This window comes from Brachyhypopomus gauderio, chromosome 15 (genome assembly GCF_052324685.1).
Source record: "Brachyhypopomus gauderio isolate BG-103 chromosome 15, BGAUD_0.2, whole genome shotgun sequence".
Taxonomy (NCBI): domain Eukaryota; kingdom Metazoa; phylum Chordata; class Actinopteri; order Gymnotiformes; family Hypopomidae; genus Brachyhypopomus; species Brachyhypopomus gauderio.
In genome coordinates this window covers 14001610-14026609 of record NC_135225.1, presented here as the reverse complement: position 1 = coordinate 14026609, position 25000 = coordinate 14001610, and the positions used below count along the sequence as shown (strand labels likewise).

Here is a 25000-nt window from a genome sequence, read left to right as displayed (position 1 = left end):
GCTACATGTGACGTATAAGAGTAAAGCTGTGTTTAGCTCCAGCTGTGTTTAGCTCCAGTTGTGTTTAGCTCCAGCTGGTTGCAGCAGAGGGAAAACTGTCCGAAACAAATACACAAGGGCCACATCCCCACAGAACGTGTATCTATATGTTATATTGTCATTTTAATTGAATGAAACATGCTTTTGTTGTTGACGTGTTGTGCACTCAGATTATGGCATTGTCGTGTGAATTGTAAAGTTTATTAGTTATATATATTTTATACAGTGCATGCAAAGCACTCATTATATTCCCATTGACAGTCCTAAGTCTGAAGGTGCATGTTTAGGTAACTAAAGCTACAGTCACTTGTCTGTACGTGTGTCTCTGTGTTGCAGGACTACACCATCACAATGTACTTCCAGCAATCATGGCGTGATAAGCGGCTGTCCTACACGGGGATCCCTCTGAACCTCACACTGGATAACCGCGTGGCTGACCAGCTCTGGGTGCCCGACACGTACTTCATAAATGACAAGAAATCATTCGTTCATGGGGTGACGGTCAAAAACCGCATGATCCGCCTGCACCCGGACGGAACCGTGCTGTATGGTCTCAGGTGTGTGATGCGGGACTGGACGCACATGCTAACAGTGGACGCACATGTCATTCATTTCACCTGTGGTGATTTATGCCTCCTTCTAAACATGTACATACGATCATGTCTACACACTTGCGTGTGTCTCATCTCCTGGGCTCCGGCTATTCTGATGTTGTTTTTTTGGAGTTGAAGTCCCAGAGCGGGATGAGTGTCCCGTGTGAGTCATCTTCCTGCTCAGTGATGAAAGATGAAGTAGTCTTTGCCCTATTTAAGCACTGATGCAGTCTGTTCAGAATTACTCCATCCCCTAGACCTAAGCCCCGCCCCACCAATGCCCAAATGCTTGAGTGTGGGACCAAACTGATCAGGAAAAAGAGAATTATTAAAAATCTGGGTGGTGTAGCTGCAAAACAGTACAATAGTAAAATACAGTTGGGACAATGATCAAATGGAAATATACTATGAATTATTGTATGAATATATGGCATTCCTAGATATATATATATATATATATATATATATATATATATATATATATATATATATATATATATATATATATAATATTATATTATATATATATATATATATAATATCCTAAACTATCTGCACTAGAAGAGCAAACTACATTCTCACTGCAGGTATTTCTCTCCCACGGGGCAGCCCACAGCTCTCTCACCCATTCTCTCACAGTTCACCATATACCTTAGGTAGCTTTGCAGAAATCTCTCTCTCTCTCTCTCTCTCTCTCTCTCTCTCTCTCTTTCACACACACACACACACATACACACACACACACACACACACACACACACACACACACACACACACACACCATTCTTTCTCTCTCTCTTCCTCTCTTTTTCTTTTTTTGTCCCTCTTCCCTATGTTGTATAATTTAGATCTAGCGCTCTATTTGGGGCTAAGATGTGTGGATGCTGTCAGTGTGTTTGCATGTGTAACAGGAAGGGTGTGAGTGTCTCTGTGTTCCTTTGAGTGGTCTGTCTATAAATGTTTGTGATTACTGAGTAGATCAATACTCGTGAATATAGTGTGTCGATGCTGGGGTGAGTGTGTGTGTGTGTTCGTGTGTGTGTGCCTCTGTAAGGAAGGACAATGAGGAAGGACAGCTTTGTACCCAAAATGCATCTGGGACTGGGAAAAAGCTGCTGTATCATAAGCTGCTATGAAGTCCGGAAGTTACACACTGAAGTGTGTGTGCGTGTGCGTGTGTGTGTGTGTGTGTGTGTGTGTGTGTGTGTGTGTGTGTGTGTGTGTGTGTGTGTGAAGAGGCAGTAATTAAAGCACGCAATAATTAAGATCCAACTTGAAACGTTTCGGAGCACGGTGGCAGCCATGGCTGTGGCAGTGTGAAGGCAATTAAGAGAGAGAAAGAGAGAGAGAGAAAGAGAGAGAGAGAAAGAGAGAGAGAGCTGCAGAGCACAGCACTGGGAGAATGAGGGAGAGACCGAGCTGGGAGGGGAGGAGAGGGGAGGAAAGGAGAGGGGAGGGGAGGAGAGGAGAGGGGAGGGGAGGAGAGGGGAGGAGAGGAGAGGGGAGGGGAGGAGAGGGGAGGAGAGGGGAGGAGAGGAGAGGGGAGGAGAGGGGAGGGGAGGAGAGGAGAGGGGAGGGGAGGAGAGGAGAGGAGAGGGGAGGAGAGGAGAGGGGAGGAGAGGGGAGGGGAGGAGAGGAGAGGGGAGGGGAGGAGAGGGGAGGGGAGGAGAGGAGAGGGGAGGGGAGGAGAGGAGAGGGGAGGAGAGGGGAGGAGAGGGGAGGGGAGGAGAGGAGAGGGGAGGGGAGGAGAGGGGAGGGGAGGAGAGGAGAGGGGAGGAGAGGGGAGGAGAGGGGAGGGGAGGGGAGGGGAGGAGAGGGGAGGAGAGGGGAGGTGAAGGGAGGAGAGGGGAGGAGAGGGGAGGGGAGGAGAGGAGAGGGGAGGGGAGGGGAGGAGAGGAGAGGAGAGGGGAGGAGAGGGGAGGGGAGGGGAGGGGAGGGGAGGAGAGGAGAGGAGAGGAGAGGGGAGGAGAGGGGAGGGGAGGGGAGGGGAGGAGAGGAGAGGGGAGGGGAGGGGAGGAGAGGAGAGGGGAGGGGAGGGGAGGGGAGGAGAGGACTCTGAGGTGGGAGGCTGTAATTTTGTGTGTTGTAAGAAAGAAGGCAGGACCTGAAGCAATATCACTTACCTGGTATTATCACTGCATCACACGCACTGTCCTACTTCATCTGAGCTCTTTGAAGTATAATTAGCAGATTTTCCCAGTGCACATCTATACTTTTAATATTAATATCTTCTTATTATTATTTAATGCTTCTTATGCAAGATCTTACGGTACAGTAATAAATAAAAGTGGAGATGTAATACTTGTTCAAGATGTCAACCTCCTTCCACTCTTCTCCATGTTTGTTCAGGGAGAAACATGGTGATGTTTGTACCTTCATTGCTTTATTGTTTTTATCTGTAGCTTTTTAACACTTTTCAAAATCTGTGCTCCCTCAATACAGATGCTTTACTGAAGGAAAGGCAACTTTCTTTCATTCGATCTTCTATTTAGTTCTAGAACGGTCACAGAATCTTCAGTTTTTGAATTGCATTTGAATTAACTGGTTGTTGCTAGGATAACCATCACGGCGGCCTGCATGATGGATCTGCGCAGATACCCTCTGGATGAGCAGAACTGCACCCTGGAGATCGAGAGCTGTAAGTCCAGCCTAATGTTCATTGGAAATTATGATTTTACAGCTATGACAATATAATGATGTGATAATGTTCTAACGAGTATACCACATCCTAAAATGAAACAACAGAATGAACAGAGCTTAAAGGTAATTAACAAATAATACTGACCGATGACATAAAGGGGGATATATTTATAATATATTATTAGTAATAGAACTGACAGATGACATAAAGGGGGATATATTTATAATATATTATTAGTAATAGAACTGACAGATGACATAAAGGGGGATATATTTAAAATATTAATAATAGAACTGACAGATGACATAAAGGGGGATATAATTAAAATTATTTGAATGTGCAAGACAAAACATACAAACAATACAAATACAATACAATACAAACAATAAAATAAAAATACAACTAAAAAGTATTGGCAGAGATTCCAGATCTTTGGTGCATTTAAATGTAATGCTGCCACTCCACTGTTTTAAGTTTCATATGTGGAATATGACGATGGCTAGCAGTGGACAATTTAAACACGATCTGTAACAGTCCATCAGGCACGCAGAAATGTATGAAGGTGCCAAACCATTAAGACATTTAAAAACTAGCAATAAAATGTTATAGTCGATAAAGGAAACAGGAAGGCAGTAGATTGATGCTAAAACTGGTCTAATATGATCTCATTTTATAGCGTGCGTTAATAGTCTTGCTGCTGCATTTTGCAGGAAGTCCTGTGAAAAGTGCATGTCAAGTCAAGCAAAACCAACATGAATCAGTTTCTTAGCATATCGCAGATATATTCCTTAAATGACAGAATGCAATATTAGTAATATGATTATGTGGTGTAAAAGACAAACGTTTGTTTATCTGACGCATGTTCACCTATACTGTCTTTTCGTTAAATATATAGAACACCAGTTTAAACCAGTTCCAGAAAGAGCGATGATGATGATGAAGCCGAGTTAGAGCACATGCACAGAAACATCACCAGTGTGAACATTTACTCCCGTTCACTACGTTCATTAAAGCTGTCTCAGTGCTTCACTTGCTTTGATGCCAGACTGGGATTTTTTATGGATATTGTGATCATTTAAGTAAATTAAGCTGGGAGAAGACATACATTATTTTTTTAGTCAAAGAGGAAGGATAGCAATTAATCTGTAATTGATGAAAACTGAAGAATCAAGGTTTTGTTTCTGTTTTGTCTGTTTGTTTAACAACTGCTGTTTTAAGTGTGTCTGGGGAAAAAAATCAATCAAGCAATTGACTACGACAAAGGCTGTCAAATGCATATAAAACCTTAGCATATAAAACACAGGAGGAGCCACATGACAACTTTCTGAGGAGCTGTATACCTAATCTAAACTATTCACAGTAGAGTCCACTATTGGTACCATGATTTATGTATTAAAAATGCAACATCCAAATTCTAAAGTAAACGTGTAAAAGAAATTTGTAATGTAGAGTGTTACTAAAAGCATCTGTGGTTTATGTGTTAAAATACCATAAAATACCATACAGAGATCTAGAATAGCGATAAGTAAGTCATTACATGACTAAATATAGAGTGACCACGATCCACGACCAGAATAGATATGTTCTGAGTAAAAACCCATGTTGTTAATTGTTGTATGAATTCAGTTTAATTGTTGAGCATTTCGATTGCTTCTCTAATTAAAGTTTCACTAAGTAGCCCAAGTTCAAAGGTAAAATTTCCTTTGGGTGTGGTTCTATGTTCATCCATCTAACCTGTCACTAATCTTGTTAACGTTCTGTGTTAAACTTGGTTCTTCCTTATGTTAAGGCATTTAGTGTGTGTCAATGTTGTGCGTGTCATACAAATATTTAAGCCTGGTCTTAACACTTTCATTTGCCATTTCCTCTTCAAATTTTTGTGGTTTGTGAAATGTTCATTTAGTCCATAATTCCAATGCTTCTTAAATTCATAACTGGAGAAAATTAATCCTACTTCTGCTAATATATAGGAAACTCAAACATGATCTAGTTGAATTACTCTATATTAAAATATTAGCATTAGCTAATTAGCATTTACCAACTTGTCTTTAGTGCAGAGGTCAACATTTAGTTAGCATATTGAACTTGACAGTGGCTTTTGCCTAGAGAAAATAGACAAATCTGTGGTCTTGTAAAATGGGCATCTTTGAACTTTGTGAGACACTGAAAAATCCTCAAAGGCTTTTACAAGGTTAAGACGTTCTGCAATATACAGCATGTGCAAAAAAATAAAAAATAAAAAAAACAAAATAAACATCTGTTTTCCTGGACAAAAGAAACCCCACAGGCTGGTGGGGGTGGAGGTGGGGGGTTTGAACACAGTCAGTCAGAGAATCGGAGAATGCCAGAGCCGAGGGCTGGTGCCGCCGTGCCGAGGCAGACCGGGCCCTCCACATCACCTTGGCGTCAATAATAGATTCCACCTGTGTGCCAAGCTGCTGAAGTCCCCAGGCTCTCTAGCCAGCCATGGAAGTGCAGAGCAAGGGGTCCGCTCAATCAGCTCCCTCACCCCAGTTCTCACGTACCGCCGAACAGCCGGTGCAGACATGACCACGGCCGTATGTTCTCTATCTGTCTGCCGTCATGTTCGATCTGGGAGCACAGAAGAGCAGCCTGAGTCTTCTCTCCAATGTCCTTCGTTTTTTTTTTATGTGCTTTGGAACACAGCAAGTAGCACCGTTATATGTGCATGTGGCATTCTCTGTCCAGAGGAGAGTGAACTGTTGCTCGGTGGGCCAAACTCCTCCACACAGCCAAGGCACATTAGCATAGCGTGTCATGTATCCTCAGCCATGCCAGGAGAGAGGACAACTGTGCTAACTGAGGTCTTTTTTTAACAAAGCCTTCTTCCGTCCCACCCCAACCCCAACCTTTCTTGCTGGCTGACGGACGGTGGTTGTAATCGGAGGGTAGACAGCCGGTGGGCAGACAGCTGTATTGCTGTGAGACTGCATGTCGTCTCGGAGCTGGAGGACACAAATCACAACATTGCAGTAGAAAGCGCAGTGCTAACACATCAGCAGACACACTGCACATCGCTCAGGATTTACATGTTCATGCCAGTTGGGTGTGTTCACACTCGATTGTGAACAGCTTTTAAACAGGGAGTTATGTTTCCAAACGTTCTAATCAGGCTCACCTTTGACTTGAATGCTGAACTGGGTCCTACCTGTGAATATGACTACCAAACCTAATGTGGCCAAAGAGCTTTATTCTTCGTGTTTGCAGTCGAATGTCCCCTAGATTGTATCTCCTATGACAAAACTGGATAAAGAACATAAATTGCTTCTGTCCCATGATGAAGCCATAATGAGTCGGAGCTCCGTGTTCTTTGTAGATAATGGAAAAGACTGAGCAGAGAGGAAAAATCCCATCAGCCCAGTCTGAATGTGGAATTCTCTCTGAGATGTTCTCACTGTTACAGCAGTGTGCAGTCACATGCTGATTTAATCCTCAGACGAGAAGATGTGCATGAACGCTTCACTTCCTGTCTCTGTCCTCAATGCATGACAGGAGCTCTTACTGAGCAAGACATGCTAATAACAGTATCAGATTTATGCTGTAAAGCATTGTGAATTTTATGAAGTTTCATATTTTTTTTTACAGGGGCCTATGCCACACAGTCATCCTCAATATAGTATGAGGGAGTACTGTTTAGTATTCTTCACCCCTCAGCCATACTGGCACTCTTAATTAAGGGATGATGTTGATATGACAAAACACAGTTTCCAGTTCTGTGGCCATTCTCCACAATATTATCACTATCAGACTGACTCCAGGTCAGTCATTTACAGGCTCATCCTCCCTGCATATACCTTCTCTAAATTTTCGTGACCAGATAAATATTCTTACACCCCCTCTCAGCCTCCTAACCATAATCACACGCAGTAAAACTTGATTGAGCCCAGTTCAGTGTTCCTACCTGCACCCTCAGCTACAAAATCACTTTTTCATGACCCCAAATTAGTATTCTTTCTTACAGAAAAATGTCAAATCAGTCAGTCTGTCAGGGCGTGACCAGAGGCAAAGGAGCACAGCAAGGAGAGTCAATTCAAATGTTTATTACTCCTTACGGAGACACATACATTCTGGCCAGACAAGAAACAAACAGACCCACTGACACATGGCAACATGGCCACTTTTAACAGCATGGGTGAGACCATATACAATTCACCAGATACATTCCACCTCAACAAAGACTAACAACACTTATAGCTCAATAAAGCCATTTCCGATCTCACATTCCATTCCAAACACCCAACATACTACTTCCCTATTAAGCATAAAGACAAGAAAGTTACACATATTTCACACAACTCGCTGTATACGTCTGGTTTACCCCCTAGAAAGGTTCCAGATAGTCTAGCCCACATTACCCAGAATTCCAAGCGGGTCTATAAGACATGCTCAGTAAACCCGCACTCCTTCTTAGACACCCCCACTGACCCACGCTGCAGACATGGCTCCTGGGGAACAAACACAGAAGGCAGGAAAACAGATCTGGGTAAGCTCAATAAAATGCTACCACTGCCCCTACCTATGGTCTGACTCTTCTTGCTGGTGTGCCCTCCTAGCATAGAAAAGTGCATGTTTTTAAAATTGCTAAACCATTGGCACAAGGTATGAACGGTGTTACATATTATACAGAGAGCTACAAAAGAGCTACCTATATGTTACAAGTGTATGGTTTCATTTCACTGGTGTCTATGTTGTGTCTTTATACCTATAAGCTCATTGAGCTACATTTAAACATTTAAAACCCCATAAACTCCAACACTACCAACCCACACACCCAACCCATATGCAGTTACACGTGTGGGCCTTAGTGAGCCATCACACAGTCCCCCTCCAGTGTTCCAGTAATGTTCTAAGCTTCTGATGTCATCAGTCATACGGTGACAATAATTAGATTCAAACGTCAGTGCAGCGTGTCCTAGGAAATGCGCAGGATGTTCAGCAAACATGAAGCAAGGTTGAATACCCCGCTAGTAAATGTCCTGTCACTACTGACCTGTACAAGCAGTACCTACGAGGCCATCGTTTGTAATCTAAGTGCTGATAGGTGCAGAAATGAGCTCTATATGATTCTAAAGTATGTGAACTCTGTAAACCTTGGGAATGTTCAGTTTTGCTAATTTACAAATTACAGGTACTTCTTACTGACTGTTATTGACTATTTTTAGACATGAAAGAAATACATAAACTGGTAAAAAATATAATAAGGTAGCAAACATCATGGATACTGGAAAGAAAGGTCCTTCTTTAATTTCTTCTGTAATGCTAAAACAAAAGAGACAAACATAATGTACTCTGAAGGTGAAACTCTGAAAACATATTAAGTGATGTAGGCCTACCAGAATAACACCAAAGGCAACAATGCTGATCAATTACTATATAAAAAAGTATCTAATATAGCTAATAAATACAGCAGCTACAACAATCTAACAAGGCAAATACACTAGAACACAACTATGAGATTGTTCTAAAATAAGAAGGATTTATTGTTATAAAACCTGTCTGAAGACGTGAGGATGAGAACGCTCTGAGTGAACGTGGCAGGGAAGCAGATGGTCTTGTGACAGCCCGACGTCCTGTGGCAGCAAGCCGCACGAACGTGTGTCCACACAGCCCCGAGACTGCAGCCAAACGCTGAAACAAACTAGCACATTTGATCGTTTCACAGCACTCTGGCTTTTGTTACTCTGTAAATAACTGATTCTCTCTCCTTTTTTCACAGACGGTTACACTACAGATGACATTGAGTTTTATTGGATGGGGGGCAGTTCAGTGACAGGGGTGGACAACATTGAGTTGCCACAGTTCTCCATCATTGACTATGAAACTTTGTCTACGAAGGCAGTGTTTGCCACAGGTACAGCATTTCCACTGACTGCTATGTAACACCATGCTACAACAGAGTTATGAACAGTATTGCTGGGGGGGCGTTAACAGGGATACTATGTCTTCTACTGTATCTTATGTAATGTGTGCTGTATTTATTTACTATTATCTATCTTAGATTATGTAGGATCCACCGTATCTATTATCTTTAAGATGTCCAGTTATTAAAAGTGTTTTACTAGACCCTCAACCCTTTTGTGAGGAAGTGCACCATGTTTTCACAGCACAGCACCTCCGCAGCATGCTAAACCTGTCTGTGGAACAGAAAGGTTTCAGTTGTCTACTCAGAAAAGTATCCCTGGCTAGCACAAATAGGTTAGAGTCCTAAAATACCCTTAAACCGAGACACTGCCAGAAACAAGAGACTGCGCTGAAACCTAGATTGAGAGATGATATACAATACAGTGCTATTTGGGTGGTTTTACTAGGCAAAACAGTTCAAATGCAAATATAAAATCCTCTGTCAAACGCATGAGCCGGTTTAAAGTTTGACTTTAGGTTTCAGATATAAATGAACTACTGTAGTCAGTGTTCAGAGACTGAAATGTATGTTTTTTTTCACTCAGTACTCCATCACACTCCATCAAACTGAAATGAAACAATAACTGTTGGCATTAAGGTGGGGAATGTCAGCTAGAGTTAAAAGGCATTTACAGACTGGATAAGCCACATAGAAACCATTTATAAACATAATCCACCCATTTTTAAGGGGCCATTTATAATTGGGCATTGACTGAGTTGCATCATTGATTCATGCAGAAGAAACTTAGCAAAGAGAGGATTCTAGATTCTACAGCTGTGGTCTCCACATAAGGTCCAAAGAGTCAATGCCATTAAAATAGTCAAAAACAATGATAAATTACGGATGAAGCCAAAACATTAGATTTTTACATTGTATTATATATTATTGAGATGCAAGACACCCTATAATGCTGTTATACCATGTTGGCAATGACGTTTGTATGGTCTTACTCTCCCTAGGAGTGAAGAGCCTGGTTTTCACATAGCATTGGTGCTCACATAGCTTGTAACAGGCTCTTTTGTCTTTCTGGACAAGGTGCCAACACATGACTGTTATGAGCGTATGCTCACTGTTATGAGTGTATGCCAAAGAGTTTGTTCTCATCCTCTCTCAGGTTCCTATCCTCGTCTGTCGTTGAGTTTTAAGTTGAAGAGAAACATTGGATACTTCATCCTGCAGACGTACATGCCCTCAAACTTGATCACCATCCTGTCCTGGGTCTCCTTCTGGATCAACTACGATGCCTCTGCAGCACGGGTAGCCTTAGGTGTGTGTGTGTGTGTGTGTGAGTGCGTGTAACCGTTTTTAGTACCGTTGGGGTAAATATTACATAAACGTCATAAACCTCATAAAACAGATAGACCGTGTTATGGTGTAAATTGTAAAGCATTCTTGCCAACACTTTTAAGATGATTATATGATGATGACATTACTGTTCCCTCTTGTAAATTCTATTTAGTTGTGCTAGCCTCTAGTCTGTAATGTATCTCTATAGGAATCACCACTGTACTCACCATGACCACCATCAACACCCATCTGCGGGAGACGCTTCCCAAGATCCCCTATGTGAAGGCCATAGATATCTATCTGATGGGCTGCTTTGTCTTTGTGTTTTTGGCCTTGCTGGAGTATGCGTTTGTCAACTACATTTTCTTTGGCCGAGGGCCCCAACTACAGAAGAAAGTGGCAGAGAGAGCTGCCAAGAGCAACAGTGAGAAGATCAGGTTGGAGAGCAACAAAGTCCAGGTGGGCGGGCGGAGCCGTCGGATGGGTTTCGTTAGGTGGAGCGCCGTTTCCCTCTTAAACCCTGTCTCTCCCCACGTTCTCTTTCCTTCTTACAGGTGGATCCCCATGGGAACATTCCACTTACCAACCTTGATCTGCGCCTCACCGGGGCCGAGATGCTGGGTGGTCTTGGTGACCCTCGGAACACCATGTTCTCTTATGACAGTGCCAGCATCCAGTACCGCAAGCCGCTGACGGGTCACGACCTGTATGGCCGTCCCACCGCTGCCCTTGAGCGGCCAATCACGCAAAAGAAGAGTCGCCTAAGGAGGCGGGCCTCTCAGCTTAAGGTGAAAATTCCAGACCTAACAGACGTGAATGCCATTGACAAGTGGTCCCGTGTCATCTTCCCTATCACCTACACCTTCTTCAACCTGGTGTACTGGCTGTACTATGTCCACTAGGGGGCGTTAACCCACGCAGCTCAGATTGTACTCATCAGGCCCAGCCAACTCAAGCTTTGTTCGGATGTGGCATTTGGTCACAAAGGAAAGAGATGCAAAAGTAGTATTTTCTCTGTAAATATGTTAGATTATAGTAATAAATAAATGCATATATACAATTTAGGGAAGATAAATATGGTTTATTTATCAATTTAAGTTATCCTGCCTTCTATAAGCTATTACATAATCTAGATTATATAGTATTAATAACATTTAAATAGGACACAGGAATTCAGCACTTTATTTTATGGCTTCTGCTTCTTGTGATAATCGACCACTGGGACTTTGCAGTCATGCAAAATGTTTCTCTGCAGTGAGGGGTGTTGCCTCCTCAAGCACCATGCATGTTTGCACTACATCTGCCCCAAAGTGAGCTCTCACGCTCACACTCAGCACAACACAACCTACTTGTTTGCAGCACCTAACAGTTCTGAGAGCATGTATGAGCTTTTTTGCTCTTCTTTGGGTAAATGTATTTTACAATACGTATGTTTATGGTGGGCAGAGATCCTCTGAGAACAAAGAAAGGAAGACATCTATAGAGCTTTAAGTATTTTGTGAGTGTGCCTGTGTGTGTGTGTGTGTGCGCGTGTGTGCGCGTGTGTGCGCGTGTGTGTGCGCGTGTGTGCGCGCGTGTGTGTGTGTGTGTGTGAACACACATCTACACTGAATTATTTTTTAGGTCACCTACAGCCACACATAACTAGTGTACCCAGTGTCACAACAGATGGAAGACCAACCTGGGTGAGAACAAATGTGTATTTTCCTTCTTAAGATGTCAGGTAATAAAACAGGATGCCACCATACTTTCAAACGAGCAGTTCCAGGAAGGATTATAGCCTCATTCTTGTGGCAGAGGAAGAGATGTTCATACTGATAAAAAAAATGAGTGTCCAGATTTTGCTTCTTAGATTTTGAACAGGGACTCTAGGGGCAAGGTAATTAGATTGGAATCTTATATACAGAAGTTAGTGTCTTGCTAATGGCATGCCAAAATGCAGACACCAAACATAACACCAGCTACATTTGGGCTAAAATAGAAATGGTGTAAATTAGATTTCTCCATGAACTGGTCAATTAAGAGTTGGTTTGTCAAACCTCAAGGTTAAAAGAACACAGGGAGGAGAAAACAAAAACTCCAAAACCTCCTCTTAATGGTATCTTAATGCTATGTTTTGACTTTGCATTCCAATTCATCCTGAACTGGCTCCAGTCCCACACTGGGTACATACCACAGAGACGAACTATCATGACATAAGAGAGAGTCTTACATCTGGTAGAAATATAGCTTTGCTAAATGTAGATAAATCCAGTACTTCATTGGTTTGCTTGTAACTGTGTTTTGAGTGTCCACTTTTCTCATTTCCATTTAGCTTCAAACATGTTCACTGTGATTGATGTGGCACCCAGGCTCACCACAAAACACAAGAGATCAGCTGCAGAGTGGCAGATTAGATCTAATTAACGTGCTGTTACATTCTTACGGCTCAGTTTGTGCCTTCAAATCAAAACTGGGCCATTTTACAGGGTCAAACATACAGTGACATTGTTGACTTTCAGTGAATTCACTTTTTAAAAGAAAACAATAACTTCAGGCTACCATGGTAACAGAATTACCAGGTTACTGTCATGGGCTTTTAAGATGCTCAACATTAGATTATAGATATTGCATAGGTCTGGTCATATGTAGCTAGTAGAGCAACATTCCAGCATTCTGGTGAGAATACATGACTGGGGAAAATGCCGGTTTGGAACCGTCATGGCCACTAGGTTCTGCTTTTTGGTGAAGAGACCCAAACACATACAGAGTTGCTCCAGAATACGGATGTCTATACACCCATTCTCACTGAGAATACATACATATATTACTGAATAAAGTGACGCATCAGAAAGATTTACATACATACCAGGATGTCTACCACAGCAGATGCCAAAAAAAAAACTAAGGGTCTCTTTAAAATATTCAAATAAAGCTTTTAATGTAACATAGCTGTAAAATGCTTTAATGCTTTTTCTCATCTTCCGATGCTAATGTGCGTGTGAATGAGCCACTGGAATGTAGGAGATGGAGAGATGTGTGCGCGTATCTATAAGCCTATGACTGCAAGCACAGTTGTTCTTAAGAATCCTTTGTCTTAAAATTTTAAAGGGTTCAAATAAAATATTTCACCAAACCAGTGGTTTTGTGTTGTGGATTTTGTGAGATTTATGAGAGCCTTTTCAGTATGCTTGCAAATAGCTTATATGGTGAAACAGCAGACTGAAGAAAAATGGTGTTCATATAAGAATCCCATACGGGGACAGACAGGTCTTTGGAAGTGGATGTTGATGGACCCTCTGAATAAATGGACCATGGAGGGGAGACAATATATCTGCTTATAAAATAATAATTCATTTTATTGAATGCACCTTTCAAGAAATGCAAGGACACTGTATAATCAATAACATCACACATAAAAAACACTAATGGGCATAAAATCAACAACAAAAGTAAAAAAAAAAACAAAATAAAATAAAAAAAATGGCCCAAGAAGTGGGGTAAGCTATCCTGAACAGATGAGTTTTGAGTTTAGACTTGTGAGAATGAGTGGAGAATCAGTATAATGAATGTCATGGGGAAGCTGGTTCCTGAGTTTGGGGGATCATCATTTAGAAGTAGAAGATCTAACTAGATTTATGTGTCAGAGTTTGGGGGATCATCATTTAGAAGTAGAAGATCTAACTAGATTTATGTGTCAGAGTTTGGGGGATCATCATTTAGAAGTAGAAGATCTAACTAGATTTATGTGTCAGAGTTTGGGGGATCATCATTTAGAAGTAGAAGATCTAACTAGATTTATGTGTCAGAGTTTGGGGGATCATCATTTAGAAGTAGAAGATCTAACTAGATTTATGTGTCAGAGTTTGGGGGATCATCATTTAGAAGTAGAAGATCTAACTAGATTTCTGTGTCAGAGTTTGGGGGATCATCATTTAGAAGTGAATCTAATTGGATTTCTGTGATTGGAAGTTTATTAATCTAATCACAAGGTAAACATTATCTGTTCCAATATCGTTCATGCCTGTACCATTTAAGGTGATGGAAAAGTGGTAAACCATTTTCAAAAGTACTTTCATTACCCTGTAGAAATTAGTCTTACTCGTCTTGTATTTGTTAAATATCATTTAAGCAATAAAACTATAATGTAAAATACAACAATCACATTATTTGTATTAAACTTTTTTATTCTGAAAGAATTTGGCAGTGACAATTCCTTAATATAAAAAAACTGTCCTTGAATAATCATGAAGGGAACTTAACCCTTTAATTCAACCAACAACAGGCACAAATTTACTGGAATTCCAACAGCCATCAGTCATATGCCTACCCATGCAGTCATCTTACCACACACACACACACTTTTCCAATGTTTCCCTCCCAATATGTGCTAATATGAGCCAAGAATAGAATAATTTTCTATCCTGCACAGGGCACTGACAAGTAGATCCTGTTTCCTTAGGCATGTCTTTGCAGATCCATCTTGGTGGAGAGGAAAATGCAGAGTTCAGGAGTCATTTCAACTGCAGGACGACCTAAGAAAGCACACATTGCATTAGAGGAGACAAGAGTGCCTGCTTTATCAAGATACTGTTTACAGGTGACCAAATGAAAAGTGAATGAAAGACAGATACCTTATTAGCTGCTTCTAATGTGCTGATGAGTGTGTGTAGCTCCTCTTTGTTCATTTCGATGTTTACAGCTCTCTGGACGCCATTTTCTCTCAGGTCTAGACTAAGGTTCAGTAGAGGAGTGTTTAAAGATGACAGCTTATCACTGGATAATGCAAGCTAGAAAGAGAAAATAATATAAGCAAATGGACAAGAACAATTCAAAACTAAAAGACATTTGATTTCTAATTTCATTTCTCAAAGCAATTAATCATTGTGATCCAAAGCTGTTGTTGGTATCTTGTACTTTTAATTGCCAGTTGAAATCCTGTAGTTGTGTACTGGATATTGTGCTGGTTCTGTCCACCAAAGCGCGTCTGATCTCCTCCCATCGAGCATGCACACACTGCACAACAGCCTGTGTACATGCAGCATTCACATCACCCAGCAGTTCCTGCACCTACAACAAAAAGACAACAGTCATCACTTTTCTATTTTTTATCTATATTTTGTGCACATATGTTTGTTCACAAAATAGCTACTGTACATGCATGTTTGAATAAGACATTAGATTAGATTAAAGTTTACAAAGTATACATGTTGAGGTAAAAGGCAATGAAATGCAGTTTAGTATCTAAACAGAAATACAATATGTAGCAAGTACAGGATTTTCAGTATCTACATTATTAAGTATTGACACAAACAGGTATGTTCTGAGTATACAACTGATTTAGATTTGAATAACCCTAACACTATAAACATGATATACAGATGGGTGTGCTATAAATATAATATAGAGCTTAACGTTCAATGAATATACTGGATGAATGGATACGTGCATCTAAAATTTATATACAGAATACACGAAATATATACAACCATAATATACATTAGGTATGCACAATGTACTGGTAAACCATACAGGAAATGATAGTGCAGTCTTCATGAACTCGAACTTCGTGGGACCTCGTGTGTACCAGTTAATAAAATGGGAATTACCATGACTTTAGCCACGTATGACAAAAATACTGCAAAAAATGAGCATCGGAGTACGAACCTCCTCATCCGTGCACTTCCTCCCAACAGCGACCCGAAAGAGCTGAGAGAGAGAGCTCATTAAATCTGCCCAGTCGGTCAAACTCCACGATTCACCCCCATATTCTGTTCGTCTGGGGTAACTGCGTCCACACACTCCATCCACAACACTGTGTAGGAGCTAGAAAATGAGAAATGACACCTTTTTCACTAACTACACTCCTATGGACGACGTGAACGTTATACAAGGCCATAATTAGTGTATTTTCTTTTGTCATTTCTGCTTTAGTCTTTAATAGTATATGCGGTCAAAATCATAATGGACCAGATCCCGTGGGTCTGTCCAAAACATGACACCTACACTAGCATTTGTGACAAAAGGGTGACAGAACGGAAAATACTCTGAATATCTAGATATCTAATTTTTTCCACAAACTATTGGTCTGCTGTGTACCCCTTTTATGGGCAGTACTCGTTTGCTATTCAGCGAACTTCCGAGTATTGGATTAACTGTGGTTACTCACTTTAGGGCACTCCACCGGAGATATTTTTTCGAGCAATTTTATCATATTGTAGCTCCGCTCCAGATCTCTAGATCAGCTGACTCGATCACGTGACTATAGGGAGGAGGCACGTTCAAGTGCGCTCTATTAAAAGTCAGTTTCAAATAAATATAATCAATGTATACAGAAATGTACAAGTAATTCCTTTTGTTAGGATAAAAGTGACAAAAAAGCTAAGACTTTTTTAAGAGTTATTAAAATAGAAGATTTAGAAACTATTTATATTTCTTGATTGTACCTGGGGTAAACCCGGAAGAAAGTAATTTCAATGTAAAAGTCTTTGAAAATATTTATTTTATTTGCACACTGCTCGCACACTAACATGGGCAGATTGGACAGAACACCACCAGTTTGTTCCATGTGCTATAGGTCACCAGTTCCATGCCCTGTCCTACCTATAGTTTTGTGTTTTACTGTGTTTAACCCACCTGATGCAGCTCATGTAGGGACTGATAATAAAAAAAACAGATAATAGTTAATAATAAAAATATTAAGTACAAGTATTAAGTTATTAAAATAACAAATAATAGTACATATGTCTGCTCAATAGTACATATGTAGTACATATGTCTGCTCAAATGAGTAGTATTTGAGCATACATAAAATGTGAAACAGCTTAGAATGTCCCACACTATAGATTATAATACCATGTTAATAATTTCACTTTTGAAATCACTTTAACAACTAATTTCCTGAGCCACTGTTTCAGGAAAAAGGGATAGACAAGGCTTAATTATATTTAAATCAGATGCAAAAATAATAATTTGGAGTTTAACATAAACATGGTTAATTAAAAATATTTCATTGTTTAAGGCTAATTCTGTATATAGAATATACATATATAGCTTTTACTGATACACCACAGCTGATCTCTTAAAATGTTTTATCTTGGACTCAACATTCAAATCTTTAAAATCTGAAAAAAAGAGTGAATGAAAGAAATACTGAAATTGTAATGGATTTGAACAAAAACAATGATGGGCAAAATGAGTGGCACAGTTTGTATTTTAAGACTTGTATTTTAAGACCTGAAAAGTCCAGCTCAAAAGGAAAATTATACATTATAAATGTTATTTTTACAACTTCAAATTTTGAAATTAAACTGACCACAACCAAGTTACTAAAATAAACTATATTACTTAGACTAAATCAGTTATATATTACTTGAAAATAACTGCCTGTTCAATCAAATGCACGTTCTGTTCATATTTAAGTATATTTTAACAGGCTCATATGACGCAGAGAACCATTAAAAAACACGCTTTTGTATAACGCATAAATATTTAAAAGGACATTTTTGAGACATTTTCTAATCTAGCCTATGAATTTCACTATAATTTACACTTTAATTTTTAAAAATTCACAAACCAATGCAATTGCAAAACAATTACGAAACAAGCAAGTATTTTGGGAAAGAGACTGACGCGTTAGCATCAGGGCTTCGCGTTTCGCAAGAGTGAATTTGTCACGGTTCACCGCTCACACTAAACGGTCCCACAAGTGATGCTGCTGCTGCGCAGAAGGTCACGGTATTTAGACGCTCCTCCGCGCAGGTCCGTACTGTAGTTGCTCAGTTTTTAAGTCATCTTCCAAGTAACGGTGAACAAAAAGTAGACACGATGCTTAAAGTGGTGCGCAGGCACACACCAGAGCATAGTCTCTCCATCTGGTTCAACTAAATACCGACCGATCATGTGCCCGGTTCTATGACTTAAGCGGTAAGTTTGCCGGTTGAGCTCCGTTTCGCTCTGACGTGCTGGAAACTGTTATGTAGCCGAGGATAAGAAAGCAGGCTAACTAGATATCTGATATCCGGTTTTAAACTATTTTGCGATAAATAACGAGTTTTCGAACAGCATAAAATATAAGCCGAGACTCGTCAGGATATAAGACCACATACGGTTGTGCACATTACCGGTCTAGCCGATGATTAACATTATCTAGTTATTTCCTCTGGATTACTATCCGTTTACCGTGCTAGCTTCCCAAATCCGGTGTTCGCTAGCTAGCTACTGCTTTACCTTCCTAACAAACGTATATACTAGAAGGCTAGGCTAACTCGGGTCTTGTCTTGTGATTTCCGCGTGTTTATTGTCAGTTCGTACAGGATTTGATGTAATAAATGACATAAAGTAGCTAGAAGGGTGAATGACAACTGTTAGCGTTGACTCTCCTGACACTCCTAAATGAGCCAGCTGGTTCATTAGAATCAGAGTCGTTTTAAAGCTGAGAGTGGTTATCTTCACAGAGTCGTTTTAAAGCTGAGAGTGGTTATCCTTTCAGAGTTGTTTTAAAGCTGAGAATGGTTATCCTCTCAGAGTTGTTTTAAAGCTGAGAGTGGTTATCCTTTCAGAGTTGTTTTAAAGCTGAGAGTGGTTATCCTTTCAGAGTTGTTTTAAAGCTGAGAGTGGTTATCCTTTCAGAGTTGTTTTAAAGCTGAGAGTGGTTATCCTCACAGAGTCGTTTTAAAGCTGAGAGTGGTTATCCTCACAGAGTTGTTTTAAAGATGAGAGTGGTTATCCTCACAGAGTTGTTTTAAAGCTGAGAGTGGTTATCCTCTCAGAGTTATTTTAAGGCTGAGAGTGGTTATCCTTTCAGAGTCGTTTTAAAGCTGAGAGTGGTTATCCTCTCAGAGTTATTTTAAGGCTGAGAGTGGTTATCCTTTCAGAGTTGTTTTAAAGATGAGAGTGGTTATCCTCACAGAGTCGTTTTAAAGCTGAGAGTGGTTATCTTCACAGAGTCGTTTTAAGGCTGAGAGTGGTTATCCTTTCAGAGTCGTTTTAAAGCTGAGAGTGGTTATCCTCTCAGAGTCGTTTCAAGGCTGAGAGTGGTTATCCTCTCAGAGTTGTTTTAAGGCTGAGAGTGGTTATCCTTTCATTCTGGCAGTTCGAGTTGGTCTTTATTAAGAGTGAGACAAAATCGCATTATCTGGTCACGAAGTAACGACAGTGGTTATTGGAGGTTTTCTTGAGGTATAGTAAACTCCATTACGTTGTTGTTTTACTGAACATGGTAGACAGCTTTTTAAACTGAACATGGACAGTCGAGAGACCCCAGAAACCTTCAAAACTCGTACATTTTAATCCACAAAGTGTTTTGTGGGACAACGGGAAGTAGGATAACATGGCAAAAAAAATTCTCAGTTTGTGCATTCCACTATATTTCATTTATGATGGATTTGGCAAAGGTTTGGTTTGTAAATTCTGAAAGTATTAGTTGATACCTAAACAAGGACTGCAAAACGTGTCTATTTGAAAGCTGTAGCCTAAACCGTTTATGTACAGTTTAGGACATGTAGAGGCAGGTTGAGATTTTTGAGATGGTTGATATTTTGGTTTGAGGTAGTAAACGTGTTTGAATTCGTGTTTGAATCAAGTCTTTGATTAATTGAATCAGTTTCAGATGCATACTGTGAACGAACTGAACATCAGAATCAAACCCTGAATAAATTATGATACATTTTGTAATTCATCAAAAATGCCAAATTATCATAAGTACCAGATAACCACTAAAATGACTGTGGCTTTAACCCAGTCATGGACTAAACAAAATGGGGATTTCCAACTGGGAAGTTGTGTTTTGGCTCGTCCTTATGCTACTTCATGATCACAGGCCAGCAGTTCATTTTATGTTTTTAGACAAAAGTTGCCTTTGTTGCCTGAAGAGCAAAAGTAATTTTAGCAGAAGTCTGCAGTCAGTACATTTAATCATGAGCATATTACACACTACTTACTGAGTCACACTGTTGGCTGTATTACTTTACTGCCACTATTACATTAAAGAAGAAAATGGACCATTGGCCTGTGATCAAGTCATAGATTTGTGGTTTTACATCTGAGAACAAAGTTTGAAAATACCTAACAGAAAAGGAAGCATAAAGACACCAATAGGTACAGAAAGAAAATTAGCCTTAACCTGATTTTCTAAGGGAAATCTTTTCCTGGTATTATATGAGTCACTAGAGAATATGTGATGAAACTTACAGAATCCTTTCCGTCATATTTAAAACATCTGACACAAATGACATCCATAATGGATGGTCTGTGGACAATGTCCCTTGACATTAAAAGTACAGAAAGATGTAGGCTATCTGAGTACTACCCTTATTAATTTACGCACTAGCAGAGTAAAAATATTTCTGCTTTTCTTTGTGAATGGAGTAGGTGGCTATTTAGATCTAAAATGACCCAAGCAGATTAAATGTAATGTTATAGGAATGTTATATTTTGAAATAATGTTAAGTTAGCTCTGGCTTTGTCCAATATTTTTTTGTTTTAGTTTTTTATTTACGCAAGTAGCAATATTTTGGCTTATGTTCCTTTTGTGTACAACTCTGTACCAGGGGCGAGCCGTGTGGTCTGATCAGGCCGTTTTGCACCAGGCACTGGGATCTCCGGCCCCACACCCACCCCAATGGAGCAGTTCCGCTGGATTCGGAACCGGTGGCAACTGGTGGGCAGCACAGACACTAGGCAGACCTGGTCCCTTCCCACCAACTCACTGCTTTTAAAGAGTGAGCTGGATGGCGAGGACCACTCGGGGCACAGGCTCTCCGGGAAACGGAGAACGGTGGTGGCGCGAGACGGTCCACACCACACGGAATACTACAGCATTTCTAAGGGTTACCAAGGCAACGGTATCCGTACCACCAAGTACACCCTTCTCACCTTCATCCCCATGAATCTGTTCGAGCAGTTCCACAGGTAAGATCTCGCATGTAACTCGACAGGTTTCAGATGTCACTGGTGAGCTGACATAACTGACACAGTATCAGCTGTAGTGTGTTCCTGTATTTTAGTATCATAGTTGACAGGTTGTTATGGAGTGATCAGGGCTGCAGTGTTTATAAATATATAATGGTTGCATCATGAATAATGTATAAAGTGTGTCTGTGTGGTGCAGGTATCAGTACATTTATTTGCATGGACAGATTTGGTCAATAAAATTAATGTGAGTGTTTCCATAGAGTGGCAAACTTGTACTTCCTGTTCCTGGCATTGCTGAACTGGGTTCCAGTGGTGGAGGCCTTTCAGAAAGAAATCACCATGATCCCTCTTGCTGTGGTCCTCACTGTCATCGCCTTCAAAGACGCCATAGAGGACTACAGGCGGTACCGTTATGACCAGAGAATCAACAACACGCTCACGCACGTCTATAGCAGGTCAGTCTGTGTGAGGAATTGTAATAACACATTCTAATGGCTGGTATGTTTGTGTGTTATTAATACTGTGTGTGAATTCAAAACTTTTCCAACATTTTCAATAGCTGACAGAGCTGACAGATATTTTTATTGCTTACTGTACATATGCCACTACTAAACTATAGACCATAAACAAAATGTGAAGAAATGGATTAAAATGACCACAGATGGTGAATGTGGAGGAATGTCTCCCTCAAGACCACTGCAACCTTTTAATGCAGTGTAACGTTGTTGCCTTATTACATTGGCTTTGGAAACAAACAGAGAGACTCTTATGGTGCTGACTAAAGCCTAACACCATAGATTTGCCCAGACTGCAGACTGTAAGACATTTTTATCTTCCTAAAATAAGAAACAGCCAGGTTACTGCTGTCGTGATGAGGCGAGGGATGTTCGCATCTCTGGTGTTTCTTGTGTAAAATCTGTTATTTTACACGGTATGTATTATTATCTTGATCTTGAGGTTATAGAATTTTTATCACCTCATTTTGAACGGTAGGCAGACTTGGCCACATTTTGTCTGCACTAAAACATTTTATTCATGGTTCTGTTTGTGACGAGAGTTTTTTTTAGAGTAGCAGTTCTCTACTGAGCCAAGCATTTGACGCCTTTGTTGTAAGCTGTGTGTGCAATTAATAATTATATAATTTATTATGGTCACAAATACATTTTAGTACCAAATGTGAAATACCACAGCATCTCTAAGAGCAAACCAAGCAGTAATTATGTTTTCTTTATTTGTTTGTTTGGACAGGTGACCTCACATTATAGTGTGGTCTCAGATATATTAAATGATTTACAGGATGTCTTGGAACTGAATGCTGTAGCATATCCAACCCATTCCCATAGTGCTTACAGTTTGGATGATGTTTTGACCAGAGACAGCATTTGATTTGCACTGAGCATGATATGATATGACATGATGTTCTATGATATTTTCTGTGTAACCTCAGTTGATCAGTTGTGGTAAACAACTGTAGATCCTCAGAATTGTGTTTAGTTTTCAAGATTTACAGGAGTAATTATTAAAATATGTCTTACATTATAAGTTCAGGCCTGTGAACAGAGACGTGTACCACAACCTTTTATAGTGCCTGCCAGTGCTCCTCATCATACGCTTCTGTAGTTATGGAGTATTAATGTCTTCATTATCTACTTGTGTATTTGCTGTAATGCTAATAAATAGGTAATAGAGAGCAACTTAGTTAAAGCTTTCAAAAAGCACACACTGCATATAGTCTGTATGTGTAGGTATTGTGTTTTTCCAGACCATGTCTCTAGAGCTTTTCTGTATGGCACAAGAAGTATGGCATATATATATATATATATATATATATATATATATATATATATATATATATATATATATATATATATATATATATATATATATATATAATATATATAATATACATGTTAAGAATGAATTGCATTCAGAAAATGGACTAAGGTCTGTCTTAGACTTTGCTTTGAAAAAAATATTTGACAAAAATATATACTGTATGCTGGTCTTTGTTGTAGCCTGCAACAGCTCTAGATGTACAACATGAACATTTGTTAACACAGACACTTAATATCACACATTCCCCTCCATGTGCTACTGCAACAGCTATCTGCTATATTAGTTGCAAGAGATGTAATCAGCTTTATAATGGAGAAACCAAGACAAGGTTTGCTGAATGTTTTGATGAAAACCCATGGATTGTTACAATTGAGGGTTTGTTGTCTACAGTGGCAAAGTGTTATTATTAATGTACATTGCATTATTAACACATCTTTTTGCATTGCCAGTTGTTGCTATGGCAGTAATGAAGTGAGGAACCTCAGAGCTGTTTTGCAAATAAGAATTGGGATCCATTGGTTTATAATAGATGGTGGCATTTAAACAAGAATTAGTGAGAACGAAGACTTCCTCCAGAAGACTATGGAAACGTGTTAGTATTTTCAGTATTCCCTAAGGAAGATGATGCAGTTGCTTGTGTTTTACCTGTTCATAGAGTGGACGCACTGACCTACAAACAGCCTGCTGTTAAGACAACAAGTAGTCCTCTCATGGTGACTTATCATTTTACAAACACAACCGTGTCTAATGTTACACTGAAACACTTTAGAACCCTCCAGGATGTAGCAGAGACCTCATTCTTTGTTAAGATCTTACACTGATTATTAAAGTGTGAAGGACTGCTCCAGGAGATTGATGTTCTCCTGAGTCGTTGACAGGTGGGAAGGCTCCAGAATGTTCAGCTAAGGAAGTGGAATTACTTATAGATAAGGGAACAATTAGAACGGACTGTGATGGGCGGTGATGTCAGTAGACATTTCCTTCACCCCCCTCCCTCCTCCACAACATGTCTGTGTTTTATATTAACTGACTGCAGTAAAACTGCTACAGACACACTCAGAAAACCCTATTAGCCTACATTGGTTCAAAGTTCTTGCCAAAGCTGTTCTTCTATTCTGGCATTGAAGTGATATTCGGTTTTTAAATACTGGACTTCTTGACAGGTAGCAGATCACATTCTAGACAGTCTTTAGCTGTTGGCTGGGAATTCATTTACAAGCACATTATCTTATTGTCTTCGGTGTTGAATTAGCGGCTATACTGGTCTTGTTTATTACCCCTGGGACTGTTTCCTGGATGAGGAGCGGCCTCTGTGTATTTTAGATTGTCAGGGTTACAGTCATATATGCCGACTCACGCAATGCAGTCTTCATGGTGTGAGACAGCTACAAAGACAAAGCAAGCATGTAGTCTCAGATGTGATGGGAAGACTGAAGCTGTTCTGATGGGAAGTGTAGTTTGACAGCTGCTCAGCATGTTGGAGACAGAGCTGCCATCCAAGGTGGACTTTAGAGACGTTCTCGGATGGCATCTGCTTCTAAAGCAATACCTATAGGCCTATCATGGCCTCTCTGTTAAACGCTGAAGATCCTGGTGAGGCCAGAGACACCCAGGTGAAGAAGAGGAGGGTGGTTCTCCCAGACTGGATGTATGATGAAGAAGCTGAACGGCTGCAGAAGAAGTATAGTGGGAACGTGATCCGGACCACCAAGTACACTTTGCTCTCCTTCATCCCCAGGAACCTATTTGAGCAGCTTCACCGTGCCGCCAACGTCTACTTCCTTTTTC

The 25000-nt window shown here is 40.2% G+C and overlaps 3 protein-coding genes across 5 annotated transcripts in view; 2 read left to right on the top strand and 1 right to left on the bottom strand.

The window, feature by feature from the left end:
• gabrb1 (gamma-aminobutyric acid type A receptor subunit beta1) overlaps nt 1-11547 on the top strand; it is a 21011-nt gene extending 9464 nt beyond the window's left edge. Inside the window, exons 4-9 of the mRNA XM_076974366.1 lie at nt 376-596; nt 3188-3270; nt 9011-9145; nt 10311-10463; nt 10692-10942; nt 11038-11547. Coding sequence (XP_076830481.1) covers nt 376-596; nt 3188-3270; nt 9011-9145; nt 10311-10463; nt 10692-10942; nt 11038-11385 — 1191 coding nt within the window. The 3' untranslated portion in view covers nt 11386-11547. The remainder of the gene's footprint in view (nt 1-375; nt 597-3187; nt 3271-9010; nt 9146-10310; nt 10464-10691; nt 10943-11037) is intronic.
• Nucleotides 11548-13887: 2340 nt separating this feature from the next.
• commd8 (COMM domain containing 8) lies at nt 13888-16741 on the bottom strand. The gene is made up of 5 exons (XM_076975402.1): nt 16632-16741; nt 16130-16288; nt 15380-15532; nt 15097-15252; nt 13888-14997 (listed from the first exon to the last, which is right to left on the bottom strand). Exons 1-5 carry the CDS (start codon nt 16674-16676, stop codon nt 14977-14979), a joined length of 534 nt encoding a protein of 177 aa, XP_076831517.1. The 5' UTR covers nt 16677-16741; the 3' UTR covers nt 13888-14976.
• Nucleotides 16742-18125: 1384 nt separating this feature from the next.
• Nucleotides 18126-25000, top strand: part of atp10d (ATPase phospholipid transporting 10D) — a 24254-nt gene continuing 17379 nt past the window's right edge. The window contains exons 1-3 of one of the 3 annotated variants that reach the window (XM_076974371.1): nt 18126-18388; nt 21013-21373; nt 21637-21831. In XM_076974371.1, the coding sequence (XP_076830486.1) occupies nt 21084-21373; nt 21637-21831 (485 nt within the window). In that variant the 5' untranslated portion in view covers nt 18126-18388; nt 21013-21083. Of the gene's footprint in view, nt 18389-21012; nt 21374-21636; nt 21832-24714 lie in introns of those variants that run through there. The other 2 variants (XM_076974372.1, XM_076974373.1) reach the window with 2 other exon arrangements.

What these genes read in the sequence shown, in the direction of transcription:
- commd8 (XM_076975402.1), bottom strand. Translation starts at nt 16,676, where the DNA reads ATGATAAAATTGCTCGAAAAAATATCTCCGGTGGAGTGCCCTAAA. An exon ending in CTCCGGTGGAGTGCCCTAAA is followed by an intron (nt 16,289 to 16,631) that starts GTGAGTAACCAC and finishes CTCATTTTCTAG; the next exon opens with CTCCTACACAGTGTTGTGGA. An exon ending in CATTAGAAGCAGCTAATAAG is followed by an intron (nt 14,998 to 15,096) that starts GTATCTGTCTTT and finishes GTGCTTTCTTAG; the next exon opens with GTCGTCCTGCAGTTGAAATG.